The sequence below is a fragment of the Lynx rufus genome, unplaced genomic scaffold, assembly GCF_022079265.1.
Source record: "Lynx rufus isolate CCGP_SWC_20201006 ecotype Redwood Valley unplaced genomic scaffold, mLynRuf1.p SCAF_3, whole genome shotgun sequence".
Taxonomy (NCBI): Eukaryota; Metazoa; Chordata; class Mammalia; order Carnivora; family Felidae; genus Lynx; species Lynx rufus.
Window position 1 is genome coordinate 88,961,467 of NW_025814845.1, and position 13,874 is coordinate 88,975,340.

The 13,874-nt window shown below is 40.4% G+C and overlaps 2 protein-coding genes across 3 annotated transcripts in view; one reads left to right on the top strand and one right to left on the bottom strand.

Annotated features, from left to right (window-relative positions):
• The window catches only part of MCUB (mitochondrial calcium uniporter dominant negative subunit beta), a 92,203-nt gene extending 80,452 nt beyond the window's left edge, over positions 1–11,751 (top strand). Inside the window, 5 exon segments of the mRNA XM_047090989.1 lie at positions 6,974–7,134; positions 8,519–8,722; positions 9,539–9,655; positions 11,533–11,564; positions 11,566–11,751. Coding sequence (XP_046946945.1) covers positions 6,974–7,134; positions 8,519–8,722; positions 9,539–9,655; positions 11,533–11,564; positions 11,566–11,608 — 557 coding nt within the window. The 3' untranslated portion in view covers positions 11,609–11,751.
• A 1,422-nt stretch (positions 11,752–13,173) lies between these two features.
• The window catches only part of PLA2G12A (phospholipase A2 group XIIA), a 42,718-nt gene continuing 42,017 nt past the window's right edge, over positions 13,174–13,874 (bottom strand). For both annotated transcript variants that reach the window (XM_047091053.1, XM_047091054.1), the window contains one exon: positions 13,174–13,807. In XM_047091053.1, the coding sequence (XP_046947009.1) occupies positions 13,569–13,807 (239 nt within the window). In that variant the 3' untranslated portion in view covers positions 13,174–13,568. The remainder of the gene's footprint in view (positions 13,808–13,874) is intronic.

Genomic DNA, 13,874 nt, shown 5'->3' on the forward strand with positions numbered 1-13,874 from the left:
TCCCCTTCCTTTCCTTTCCTTTCCTTCCCCTTCCTTTCCTTTCCTTTCCTTCCCCTTCCTTTCCTTTCCTTTCCTTCCCCTTCCTTTCCTTTCCTTCCCCTTCCTTTCCTTTCCTTTCCTTCCCCTTCCTTTCCTTTCCTTTCCTTCCCCTTCCTTTCCTTTCCTTCCCCTTCCTTTCCTTTCCTTCCCCTCCCCTTCCTTCCCTTCCCTTCCCTTCCCTTCCCCTTCTTTCCTTCCCTTCCCTTCCCTTCCCTTCCCTTCCCTTCCCTCCCCTCCCCTCCCCTCCCCTCCCCTCCCCTCCCTTCCCTTCCCTTCCCTTTTCTCTTTTTTCTATTCTATTCTATTCTATTCTATTCTATTCTATTCTATTCTATTCTATTCTATTCTATTCTATTCTATTCTAAAGTAATCTCTGTCCCCACTATGGAGCTTGAATTTACAACTCCCGATTTTCACACTCTACAGACTGAGCCAGCCAGGAGCCCTTAAATCCACTTTCAAATAACACTAGATACACTGTTTCACAGGCATTACAAGTACCTTGTAATAATCATGTATTTCTAATTCTTTCTTCCCATCCCTTGGCATTCATTTCACTCATATATAAGCTGTAATCATTGAGTATATTTTTACTGCTATTATTTTGAACGGACTGTTTGGTAGATCAATTAATAAGAGAAAGGAAAAATAAATTTTAATTTTGTCTTCCCTTATTCCTCCTTTAACGTTGAATTCCTTTATTTGTATAGATCTAGGTTTCTGACCTAATATCATCATCTTTCCCTTTTAACACTTCTTGCAAGGTAGGTCTACTGGCAACAAATTCTCACAATTTTTGTTTGAGAAAGTCTTCATTTCTCTTTCACTTTTGAAGGATAATTTGGTGAGATACAGAATTCCAGGTTTGTGTGTTTTTTCTTGTGTCTACACAAAAGGAACACCCTTTTTAGAATTTCCAAAAGAACAGAAGAGAGTTTTATTCCCGTCCGTGTTAGGACAGCTGCCTGGGTTACATAGCAGAGGGAGCTCTGGCGGAAGAATGTTTGGTGCAGGGTTATTTACATTGTTGGGTTGGTTTTTTTTTTTTTTTTTTACATAAAACGTTGCAAATCATTAGACAAAGGACATTTCAGAAAGTTGTTGACCTTATCTTAAGTTTCTAGTATATGTGGGGCTGTAGGACTTTCATGTTAGGGGAAACAGGGAAGTTTCTTCCTTTTTCTTTTGTGTTCAGAATGGTCTTTTCGGCTCATTTTCTTTAACGAAGCAGATGTACGATGTGTGCTCCGGGCAGAAATAGAGCCCTTGCTTTGAGGTTTTGCCGAGTTATTTTGACCTTGGTAAACATCAAAGTATTGGGCCCAAGACATTAAGTTGAAGATTTCCTTTATCACTCTCAACATGAAGTTTTTGTTTCCTTCCTGCTTATATAGTCTCTGGGAGAAGTCCGATGTAATTTTTATTTTTGCTCTTCTGTAGGTAAGGTGAACACCTTTCCTTGGGTTTGTTTCAAAGTTTTTTTCTATATCTTTGGTTTTTACCTTGCCTTACAATTTTTTGTTGAAAGCCAGACACGATGTGTTGGGTGGTAGAAACTGAAGCATGTACGTCTTTCATGTGAGGTTTTATGTGTCTCTGGCTAAGAGATGGTTTACTGTTTACTGTAGCTGGAGGTATCAGAGGCTTGAGTTTCTTCTAGTGTCCTTGTTTTTCTCTTCCCTGTTGCCTTTGAGTTTCCCTAGAAATTCTTTCTTAGGGTCTGTGCCTTGCACAGAATTGTAGCCCTGTTGACGTGGTGGAAAGGTATTGGGGGTGGGTGGAGTAGCCTTCTATAAACTTAAGATTGAATCTCTGGTATTTTATTGGGCTGCAGTTCCTAGGCTGCAACCTTCAGAAGAGTTTCTTGGCCTTTTTATTTTTTCCTTCCCGTATGTGTGAAAGGAAGGCCAGATTGAGCGGGAGTTGGCTCATGGCCCTTCTTCCAAGCAAGATAAGGCTCTGGTAGAGTCCGTGCTGTGGGCAGAGTAGTGCTCAGCGCTGTTTCAGAATGTTTCTTTTTGCCTTCTCCCTGCTCTGAGCACCAGGTTATGTGTGATCTCTGACCTTCACTATGGGAACCTGGTGGGGCTCCTGGAGGTAACGCTTGTAAATGGGTGTGAGTTTTTATTTCTCAAACCTGTCAGCATTGAGCCTCCAGTAATTCACCAGTTCTGGCTTTTTGTTTTGTTTTGTTTTTTTAATGTTTGTTTATTTCGAGAGAGCACTCAAGTGGGGAGAGGGATTAGAGAGAGGGAGAATCTTTTTTTTTTTTTTTACTGTTTAATTTTTATTTTTTGAATTTATATCCAAGTTAGTTAACATATAGCGTAATAATGGTTTCAGGACTAGAATTTAGTGATTCATCACTTACATATAATACCCAGTGCTCATCCCAACAAGTGCCCTCCTTAATGCTTCTCGCCCATTTAGCCCACCCCCCAACCCAACACTCCTCCAGAAACCTGTTTGTTCTCTGTATTTAAAAGTCTCTTATGGTTTGTCTCCCTGTTTTTATATTATTTTTGCTTCCCTTCCCTTATTCATCTGTTTTGTATCTTAAATTCCTCATATGAGTGAAGTCATATATTTTTCTCTGACTGACTTCGCTTAGCATAATACCGTCTAGTTCTATCCATATGGTTGCAAATGGCAAGATTTCATTCTTCTCTCCTTTGTGTGTGTGTGTGTGTGTGTCCATCATCCATCGATGGACACTTGGGCTCTTTCCATACTTTGGCTATTGTTGATAGTGCTGCTATAAACATTGGGGTGCATGTGCCCCTTCGAAACAGCACACCTGTATCCCTTGGATAAATGCTTAGTAGTGCAATTGCTGGGTCGTAGGGTAGTTCTATTTTTAATTTTTTGAGGAACCTCCATATTTCTTTCCAGAGTGGTGGTAGCACCAGTTTGTATTCCCACCAGCAGTTGCAAAAGGGCTCCTCTTAGGGAGAGAGAATCTTAAGCAGGTTTCATGTTCAGTACAGAGCCAGATGCAGGGCTCCATTCCACAACCCTGAGATCCTGACCTGAGCCAAAATCAAGAGTCAGACCCTTGACCAACGGAGCCACCCAGGTGCCCCTACCATTATGTTTAAGTGTTCCTGCCAGTATTGGCTTCAGAGACTTCTGTTCTGGGTAAGCTGTGACCACAGACTCTTGAGCACAGAAGGAGGGAATTAATAAATCTCTGCCTTAATAAATAGATGACAAAAATCAATAAGTAAGGGAAGGCTCTTGTTTATAGTTAGAGTGCTAAGTGCTGACTGGTAAATGTGGGAGTGCTGCTGGAATCAAAAAGTCATCATATTATAGCCAGATTCTCTAAATTCTGCATCAGCCAAGAATTAGTAGGTGTCAGTGAGAGTGGGAAGGTGGGGGGAGGGGATTTAGATTTAAAAAAATGCTAACAACAACAACAAAAAAATGAGAGTAAGTCATAAGGACACAGGGGGCTGTCACTAATCATTTTCTAATACAGTTTCAACACCTTGGCTCCCATGTCCTTGTGACTTGCCCCCATTTAAAAAAATTTTTTTTAATGTCTGTTTATTTTTGAAAGAGAGAGAGTACAAGTGGGGGTAGGGGGGACTGAGAGAGAGAGAGAGAGAGACAGAATTTGAAGTAGGCTCCAGTCTCTGAGCTGTCAGCACAGAGCCCCTATGTGGAGCTTGAACCCGCGAGTCATGAGATCATGACCTGAGCCAAAGTGGGACACTTAACCAACTGAGCCACCCTCAGGCTGAGCACCTGAGCACCCTAGGCGCCCCACCCCCATTTGTATTTCAAGCTTTCTGCTATAACTAGATGATCTAGGCTGATCTTGTACCCCAGCATCGGTGTCAGCCATTTCTCTGAAGATTCGTTGAAGAAAAATATATATTTAAAAAAATTTTAATTGTATGTTTGAAAAGTTTATGGGATTTGCAAATACAAACTAGTATAGAGAAATTAAAATGAATCTGTCATTTCAACAATTGTGAACTTCCTTGTGTTAATTCTTTTTAAAGATCAGGGCAGTATTTAACTCCAAAGAGAGAAGGATGGCAAATGTTGAGAAATAGGAAAGTGGAAATTTCATGTCCAGTGAGTTGCCAGCACTCTGAATGGTCTTCTGCTCTCTGGGTTGAGTATTTGAGAGTGCAAGTGGAAATAAGTGTTTTCAGGCATCTCTTTGTTCTACTTGACCTTCCCTCCTGCAAACCCCAACATGTCACATAGACTTTAGGTCAAGTAGACTAAATTATGGCCTCCCTCCTGACAGCCCATTGGGAGGAGAGCCCTCTGCCTGCCTAGAGGGGCTGTTTGCTGGGATTGAGCTCTGGGGGCAGGGCCAACCTTGGAAGTGTGAGGCCTGGTGCCCCACATCTCTTTGCCCTCGGGTTTACCGGCTGTCTCACTGAACATCGAATCCGAATTACTCAGTCTCACTGTGTGAATTAAACTAACGGGCACAGTGGGTACGGTTGGAAGGAAAATGATAGAGGAATTATGCTGGATTTATAGAAAATTAAGTTTGTAAAGTTATCAGTTTGGGATTTCAGTGTATTTGAATTCCATTTCTTTTCTAAAGCATTAGCAAATTTGGATTTGAAAATTCAGGATATGAAAATGAAACCCACATTCACGACACATACAAAAGGAATAAAGAGCTTCTGAAGAAAAAAGAATAATAGTCTCTCATTTTTGGTTTTTGTTAGGAGATGCCACAGAGAAATGTTTAAATTGGTAATACAACATACGAATTCTGTGGTGCCATTTCTGAAAGACTGTCGCTTGTCATTGGACTCAGATGAACATTTTGTGTTACTCGACAGACTCTCTCTTTGACCAAACTTTGGTCAGGCTCCTCTGAGCCCTCTTCTTGACTAGACCTCAAGCTCGGCCTATAAAAATTGCAGATTGTCTACACAAATGATTCTGTTCTCCCCAAATACCCCGCCACTCCTCCCACCCTGAGAGACTTGAACAAACACCAGCATAGTTTCTAACCACTTAAGCCCGTATCCCTAGGATTATGACTACAGCCCTCTTAAAATGCTTGCATGAGAAAGTGCAACAGTGCCCGGAGAACTCCCTGTTTGCTCAGGGAAAACCTGGTGATAGGCAGATCGGTCCCTGAACCCCCTCTTCTAGCAGTTACTTGAGAAAGCTTGGAATCATACATCCTTTCTCTACACCTTGGAAGTGTACAGCTTCTGTCTCTCAGAACTGTTTTCTCAGGGACCCGAGAAACTACTCTTTGACGTGCAGACGTTCAAGGAAGTGACTCTTGCTCTCAGTCCCGGCTCGGTGGGTGCCTTGCCCTGACTTGTACACTGCCTTTTGTTTGTTTCTCTTTTGAATAAGTGCCAGCCAACAACCCAAATGGCCTAGTCACCTTAACCAGCCATCTCCATGCCCAGTTTTTGTGGATTTCCACTTCCTGGACTCTGCTAGCTTAAGCCCCTTGTGTTCCCCTCCCTCCCTGCAAACGCCCAGCCACCTCTGCACAGATAGAAGTTGACTGAGTTGAGTTCACCCTGGGCTCTCTTCCTTATTGCGGTAGTTACTGAATAAAATCTATCCATGTCACTTTATCTAGTGTCTGGCTTTGTTTGCCCCTGATACACTCCACAGCTTGGGACAGAATTGTACCCCATCTGTACCTTTCCTCTGTATGTAGACCTTTTAAATGTCAGTACTTTCTTCCTTAAAACAAAAGGGCTCTGACTGTTCTGCAAAGCTCAGAAGCCTGGAAGGGAACTTCTACTTTTCATTTCTTCTTGGCAGCTTTAGTTTGGAATGTAGGAGGGATTAAAGACCACAACAGAGTTTTGAAGGTGGTGGATGGAAATGGGAGGGAAGTAGCTCAAGGACTCTGCTGGCAGGCCCTGGAGACTCACTGGGCTGGTCCTGACTCTCCACGGTCATAAATCTCCCTGGCTCCTCGAGTGTGCTGCTGGTGGGCGGGTCCGTCTGCTTGTTCTCGCCTGTCCCCCACCTCCAGTTCTCTTCCAGTGCTGGGGAACAAGTATAACCCTCAGAAAAGGGGCATTACAGCCCAGCCGTGTGGGAGCTTATAGATCCACAGAGGCGGCAGGATCAAGAGAAATCTATAAGCAAAAGAACTTTATTAAAACTCGTTCTCCGTATGAACCTCCTTTCAGATCTGCATCTTGTTGAAAAAAACTTACACTTTACTTTTCAAATGTATGTCATACTTTTGTTTACACGTTAGTACCCCAGCTCCCCTCCCCTGTGGATCCTAAAATAACTTTTGGATAGATGGTTGGGGCTTGAGGGGAGGGATCTTAGATTGAACTCAGGTATAGAGATGAGTCCATAAACTATAAAGTGTTACAAACTGAGGTGAGGCCTTCACCTGGATTCTGGTAGATGGATACCTTACTTTTCCTGTATGAAGATTTTTTTTTTTTCAACGTTTTTTTTTTTTTTTTTATTTATTTTTGGGACAGAGAGAGACAGAGCATGAACGGGGGAGGGGCAGAGAGAGAGGGAGACACAGAATCGGAAACAGGCTCCAGGCTCTGAGCCATCAGCCCAGAGCCTGACGCGGGGCTCGAACTCACGGACCGCGAGATCGTGACCTGGCTGAAGTCGGACGCTTAACCGACTGCGCCACCCAGGCGCCCCTCCTGTATGAAGATTTTTAAAGAAACAGCAAAGTCCTATTACAAAAGAAAAAAAGAAAAGACCGAAACATAATGAATTTTAAACCTACTGTCTGGTAATTTATCATCCCAGACTGTCTTTCTGTGGGAGAGACTAAAGGAATCACGGGAGACGGGAAGAAAGGCCAATACCGAATGCCTCCCTAGGAGCTGGAGTGCCCAGGTGGCCAGCCACGGGCACTCAGATTTGGTTCCCTACACTCAGAGACCCTGAAGGAAAAAATGTGGTGACTGCCTATGTTTCCCTTGTCTCTTCTCAGAAAAACTGAGTATGGAGCATGCCACCGACATGGAAAATGTGAAATCCTTGGTTCACAGACTGTTTACAGCTTTGCATTTAGAAGAGTTTCAGAAAAAGAGAGAGCACCATTTACTGGAGAAAATTGACCACCTGAGGGGACAGCTGCAGCCTCTTGAACAGGTTAGGAAGCATCACGGTTGAGTCGATTGAGTGCGTGCCACGTGAGCATTTTTGCTAATGCTCCACATATGCTCATTTTCTCCTTTAATCCTCATGAGCCTGTGCCTTTGGTAGTGTTATCTTTGCCATTCTCGAGATGAGGAAGCTGGGGCAGCCAGCGCACGTGGCAGATACATGGCAGAGCCAGAACATGAACTCCGGTGGCCCGGCTGGAGCCGCCATCTTTAACTCTGTGCTGTGCTTCCTCTCCAAGGCCCCGGTGTCTCTGTAAATGAGTAGAGTGGGTGCGGGGATGCACTAGCTGGAGCACCACCAGTTTCTTTTTGGAGGCGAATAGGCCCAGGGCCGCAGCTCTGCTTAACAGATTTATAGCCAGAGGTTAGCGATGGCCTCCTCACATCTGAAGGTAATCACTGGTGGAGAAAAAATAACTTTTGGGGGAAGAACAGGCAGGAGTCTGTACGTTTTAATTTAAGGGAAGAAACTGCATCTTTTAAACCTTGGATCCCACTTGCGATTTTTAAAAATGGGTGGGTGGCTGTGTATCTTTGTATCTGAATAGGAAGTTTCTGGAAATAAAAGAAACTTTTAACTGTGTCCTCTAAGATACATGTGCCCATATATCGAGGGGTTGGCAGAGAGACTTTTTATTTGTTGGATTGTGTACCCACGTTTTTATTTTTTAAAAAGTTGGTGATATATTGTATCAAGATTTAAAAATCTAAAAAGGTGACCAGCGGGAGGTTTTCCTCCTCCTAGCATATCCCCCCACCCATGAGTCATTTTAGATTTCCTTTATCTGTATATCCACAAGTACAAATAAATTATCTTGTTCCTTTCTTCAGAAAAGGGCATATGCTATTACATATTTTTCTTCCCTTTTTTCACTAACGGTGTATCCTGAAAAGATCTCCATCTATGTACATGGAGAGCTTCCTCACTATGGCTACGTAATAGCTTGGATATATAGATATATGGATCATTGTCGCTCTTTTACCCTTAAGGATCTGTAATGAACCATGCGTGCACAAGTATATCTATAAGCTGCATTCCTAGAAGTGAAATTGCTGGGTCAGAGAAAATAGGCATGTAATTTTAGGTTTCAGAGGAGAATGTCTTGAGTTTTTCATCGTATACCCTTCTATACTATTTAATTTCTCTCCCCACAAGTAGGTATTACCTTTATAATTTAAAAAGTGACTCATTAATGAGCTGATTTAGAAATAAGTGATCACTCACTAATGTGTATGTTTCATAACCTGTTCCTAAATCAGACCTCTTTAAAGTGGTGCAGATACATACTATTTTACTTTTGTTCCTTCTGCTTTTATTTCCCCTTACGTTGGTGCACTGTAAATTGAACTAAGCCGTTTTTCCCCTTCAGATAAAGGCTGGAATCGAAGCTCGCTCAGAAGCCAAAACCAGTGGACTTTTGTGGGCTGGATTAGCATTGCTATCCGTTCAGGGCGGGGCGTTGGCCTGGCTCACTTGGTGGGTGTACTCCTGGGATATTATGGAACCAGTGACATACTTCATCACATTTGCAAATTCCATGGTCTTTTTTGCATACTTTATAGTCACTCGACAGGTGAGTAGTTTGTTTAGGAAAATGGTAAGTTTAGGACATGTTTTGCAAATAATTTTTTCTGCAACTCAAGTAATGAGTGATAAATCCTTTTTATTTACTGAATTGCTGAGTTTTTATAAGCTGATAAATTTTGTTGCTTTTCATGAGAATAGAGATTTGTATACAGCATGGAGAAACTATAACCTCTATAGGGAAATAGTACAGCCCACAAATTTCTTTTCTTTATTTTTTTAAGTTGATTTATTTTGAGAGAGAGGGAGAGAGCAGGGGAGGGGCAGAGAAAGAGAGGGAAAGAGAGAATCCAAAGCAGGCTCCAGCCATCAGCACAGAGCCCGATGCGGGGCTCGAACTCACAAACTGTGAGATCATGACCTGAGCTGAAATCAAGAGTCGGACACTTAACTGACTGAGCCACCCAGGCTCCCCCACAAATTTCTCTATTGAGATAAACACATCAAATTTTTTTCTCTGTCTTTATTTTATAAATAAAATTGAATACGTATTGCAAAAACACTCAGTAACTTTAGCTTTATTACATGACTATTTTGCCAAAACAGTTTTCTTTTGCTCCTTTCTGTCCCAATATGTGTGATTTCTTTTCTCAGCTTGCTTGCTTTTGAAAGCAGCAGCTGATCTCAAGCAAGACAAAATGTTTTACTCGTGTTGCCTTATGCTTGCTCTGTTGGCCACTGCAAATATTTTACTCATCTGCCGCCTTTTGCTTTAGTGTTGCTAAGGCAAGTATCTTTCTTGCAGAGACATTATGTTCATTTAAAACATGTTTAAAACATGTTCTTTTTTTGTTTTTCCTTTTAGGATTATACTTACTCAGCTGTTAAGAGTAGGCAGTTTCTTCACTTCTTCCATAAGAAATCAAAGCAACAGCATTTTGATGTGGTGCAGTACAACAAGTTAAAAGAAGATCTTGCTAAGGTACTTTAATGCAGATACAACATCTTCTCGCTGGTCTTATTTGGGAGCCGCAACTTAGTATGGGGGAAATACAAGTTAAATCTTGGTCCTCAATAGACTTCTGTGTATCATGCTTTGCTCAGTGAAAATGTTGACAAGTGTGATGCTGATTTCATATCCTAGGGTTTTGTTCTCGACTCCTGTATTCTATATGAGGATAGCTTTTAATGGGTATGGGTATGGGGAAGTGTCTTAAATGACTTTGAGATAGTAAAATAATAGTTTTCAATAGCGGTGTTATTTCTGTTCACTCTCTGAGTGTGTGTTTTTAAAGAAAACAGTCTAATATCAAGCTCGACTTTCAAGACCATAAAAGAAAGTAGACTTTTAGGAAGGTGAAGACTGATAAAGAATTTTAAGCTTCTTGAGGCACTTGTAAAAAAAAGTTTCTTCTCCTTAAAAATGGAAGATTCAATATGGTATTCATCCTTTCATCTTTTCCATCTTTCCAGTGAGAAAACGGAGGTGCTTAGTTACTTGCCCAGGTATACACTGTTAGAAAGTGGGGAAACCAAGGTATGAATCCAGAAGTTTGACACTGGAGCCTGTACTTTTAAGTCTTTCACACAATACGTCTCTCAGGCAGCTTTTATCTCTGGCCTACCAGCAGACTCCTTAGTTTTGTTCAGATGGTAGCTTTCAACATGTTTACTAGATTTTTAATTTTTCTTAGTAATTTTAGAGGAAAAGTTTTGGTAAAAATCTCTTCCCATTGCTCAGTGCATGCTCATTTAATAGCCAGTATTCATAATATCTCTTGTTATCTGTACCTTCTAAACTACTCATCCCTCAAATTAAAAAATATAGATCTATCGATCTATATATATCTATGTAGATATATATATCTATATATATGTAGATATATATATCTATATCGATATACATAGATCTACATAGATATATATAGATCGATAGATCGATAGATTGATAGATAGATATAGATAGTCCTGGAATTAAATTTGTAAGTCAAGAATTGGAGATAACCTTTAAATAATTTTTTTATGTCTTTGTGAGAGGGTGCATGCACAAGCCGGGGAGGGGCAGAGAGGAGGAGAGACACAATCCGAAGTAGGCTCTGTGCAGTCAGTGCAGAACCCCATGTGGGGCTCGGACTCACGAACTGTAAGATCGTGACCCAAGCTGAGATCGATAAGCATCTGACTCTTACCAAGAGTCGGTAAGCGTCTGACTCTTGGTTTGGGCTCAGGTCACGATCTCACAGTTCGTGAGTTCGAGCCCCGCGTTGGGCTCTGTGTTGGCAGTGCAGAGCCTGCTTGGGATTCTCTCACCCTCCCATCTCTGCTCCTCCCAACTTTCTATCTCTCTCTCAAAATAAACAAAAAAAAATTTTTTTTTTAATTCTGTAAAATCACTACTTGGGAAAAATACAACGATTTTATTTTTATTTAGTGTACAGTCTTACATTTGAATGATCTAATCCAAGAAGCCTAAGGGATGTTCTTCCAACTAGTTCATGGCAGTGGGCACTTAGGATTTAGAGTAGTACCTGTGAAATATTTTTTTTAGGTAATAAAGTTGAGGAAAAAGGGAGATTGATAGGTCACAAAGTGGTTTTCTTTTCAGATAAGAAACAGAAAAACCATTATAAAGGGACAATGAACATAAGAACTTGAAGGATGTATCAAAACCTTAAGTTCCTCTTTTCTAAAGGGTCCCTATTCACTGAAATACTGTAGACATTTGCCACTAGTCATTATAAATGTTTATTAAGCTAAGGATACACTAAATTTACATATACATTTACTCCTCTCATGCAGTAATAATGCCCTGTTTCTCATTCTCTCTGATCGTGTACTTTTTCTTTTTCCCATTGACAGGCTACGGAATCCCTGAAACAGGTGCGCCACTCGCTGTTTGCGAATGCAAGGAGAGAAAGTCAGTGAAAAGAATTAATCTTACATTTCTAAATGTTATTAAATTTTTCCAGTATGTGTTGATTCTGCAACTTAGAAACTGGAACTTTTAGTCCCTTAGTTCCTTTGGATTTGATCGTTTCAATCTCTTTTGTTAATTAAAAAAAAATGTGAACATAGGTATTCTTTGAAGTTCTCACTTGAGATTTTTAGTCTGTGAATTCGCGTGACTTGTCCGGGATTAATGTGGGGAGGAGCTTGGACGCGCCCATCAGAGTCCGAGCAGCTGCCGCTGTAGTCAGGTACTTGAGCTAAGAGTCCTTGTCCGTCTGGGTTGTGTTCATTCTCCTGCAGAGGAGTGGTCTGTGTGGCATTCGCTTTCCTTCTTAGGCTTCCTTTAGAATCGTCATGTCATTAATTTATTTTTAAATACATCATAATAATTGGAAGATCTTTATCATTAAATATAGTTTGTTATCTGAAATGTTTCATCTGAACTAATATTTACTTAGATCCTACTCATATGTTTCATACTAGCTATGCTGACTGGTGTGAGGTAATACCTCATTATTGGTTTTGATTTGCATCTCCCTGATAAGTGACGTTGAGCATCTTTTTCATGTGCCTATTGGCCATTTGTAGGACTTCTTTGGAAAAATGTCTATTCAGGTCCTGTGTCCATTTTGTTTTTTTTTTTTTATTTTTTTTTTTAACGTTTATTTATTTTTGGGACAGAGAGAGACAGAGCATGAACGGGGGAGGGGCAGAGAGAGAGGGAGACACAGAATCGGAAACAGGCTCCAGGCTCTGAGCCATCAGCCCAGAGCCCGACGCGGGGCTCGAACTCCCAGACCGCGAGATCGTGACCTGGCTGAAGTCGGACGCTTAACCGACTGCGCCACCCAGGCGCCCCTCCATTTTGTACTCAGATTGGGGTTTTGTGTGTATGTGTGTGTTGAATTGAATGAGTTCTTATATAGTTTCAATATTAATTTCAATATTAATCCTTTATCAGATATGTGATTTATAAATATCTTCTTCCATTCACTAGGTTGCCTTTTTAAAAAGTTTTGTTGGTTTCCTTTGTTGTGTAAAAGCTTTTATAGTTCTGTTTATTTTTGCTTTTGTTGTCCTTGTCTGAGGGCAGGTGCTCAGACCAGTGTCCCAAGAGCTTACCTACTACATTTTTTCTTATATTCTCTTCCTAGTTTTATGATTTCAGTTCTCACATTCAAGTCTTCAAACTACTTTGATTTTATTTTTATATATGGCCCAGTTTCATTCTTTCGCATGTTAGCTGTCCATTTTTCCCAATACCATTTATTGGATTTAGGATTCTTTGTTCTAGTTCTATGAAAATGTCATTAGTATTTTGATAGGGATTACATTGAATCTGTAGATTGTTTAGGCACTATGGACATTCTAACAATATTAATTCTTCCAGTCCATCATCATGGTATATCTTTCCGTAAAGGCTTTTTTAAGTGAGAGTTGAAACCTATACAAAAAGTGATAATTCATATGTAGATGAATTTGTATGACCAAGTACAAGAGTACTCTGAATTATACAAATGAGTAAGAATGTGAATTAGAAAAATTAAGACATGGATTTCAAATATTTTATTAAGGGGAAACAACTAGTTTCTGGGTTTCAAAAACCTTTAAAAACATTATAAAACTTTTATAAAAACTTCACAGAATACAAATTTAAATCTTCCAGATATTTTTGAGTAACCTTGAGATTTACTATAAAAATCAAGTATTACAAATGTTTATTTTTATTTATAGTAATTCCCTGAGGATTTCATTTCATATATATCAAACCCTTTCATCTAATATCAGCATGTCTAATACCAACATGAACTATTTTAAGTTCTCATTAAACCTTAAAACATTTTAAACTGCTATACCATAAGCTTCCACCTTAGTGATATTTATATAAAAGGACAAGAAAATCTGTTTTGAATATAGACAAGATACATAAAACACAATTATTCCTGTCATTTGGATTTTGGAAAGAAATACAGCTTCTTAGTAAGCATTGAGGCAAAGCAGGGAACCTGCTTCTTTCCAATTGCAGATGGGTCTTTGCAAAAGTCCACTCGGCGCTGAGAAACTTTCCTGTTCACCAGGGTGAGGAGCTCTGTGAACTCTAAGGAGGAGCCAAATTTTCCCAGCATCTCACACAAATCCTGAATGTACCACGAGCCATTCACAGTTTCCCGATGAGAATAATAACCTAAATGATAGGAGCAAAAAGGGCACTGAAGTTTCTCTGGCTTTCAGTTATGGTGACTGAAAAACAC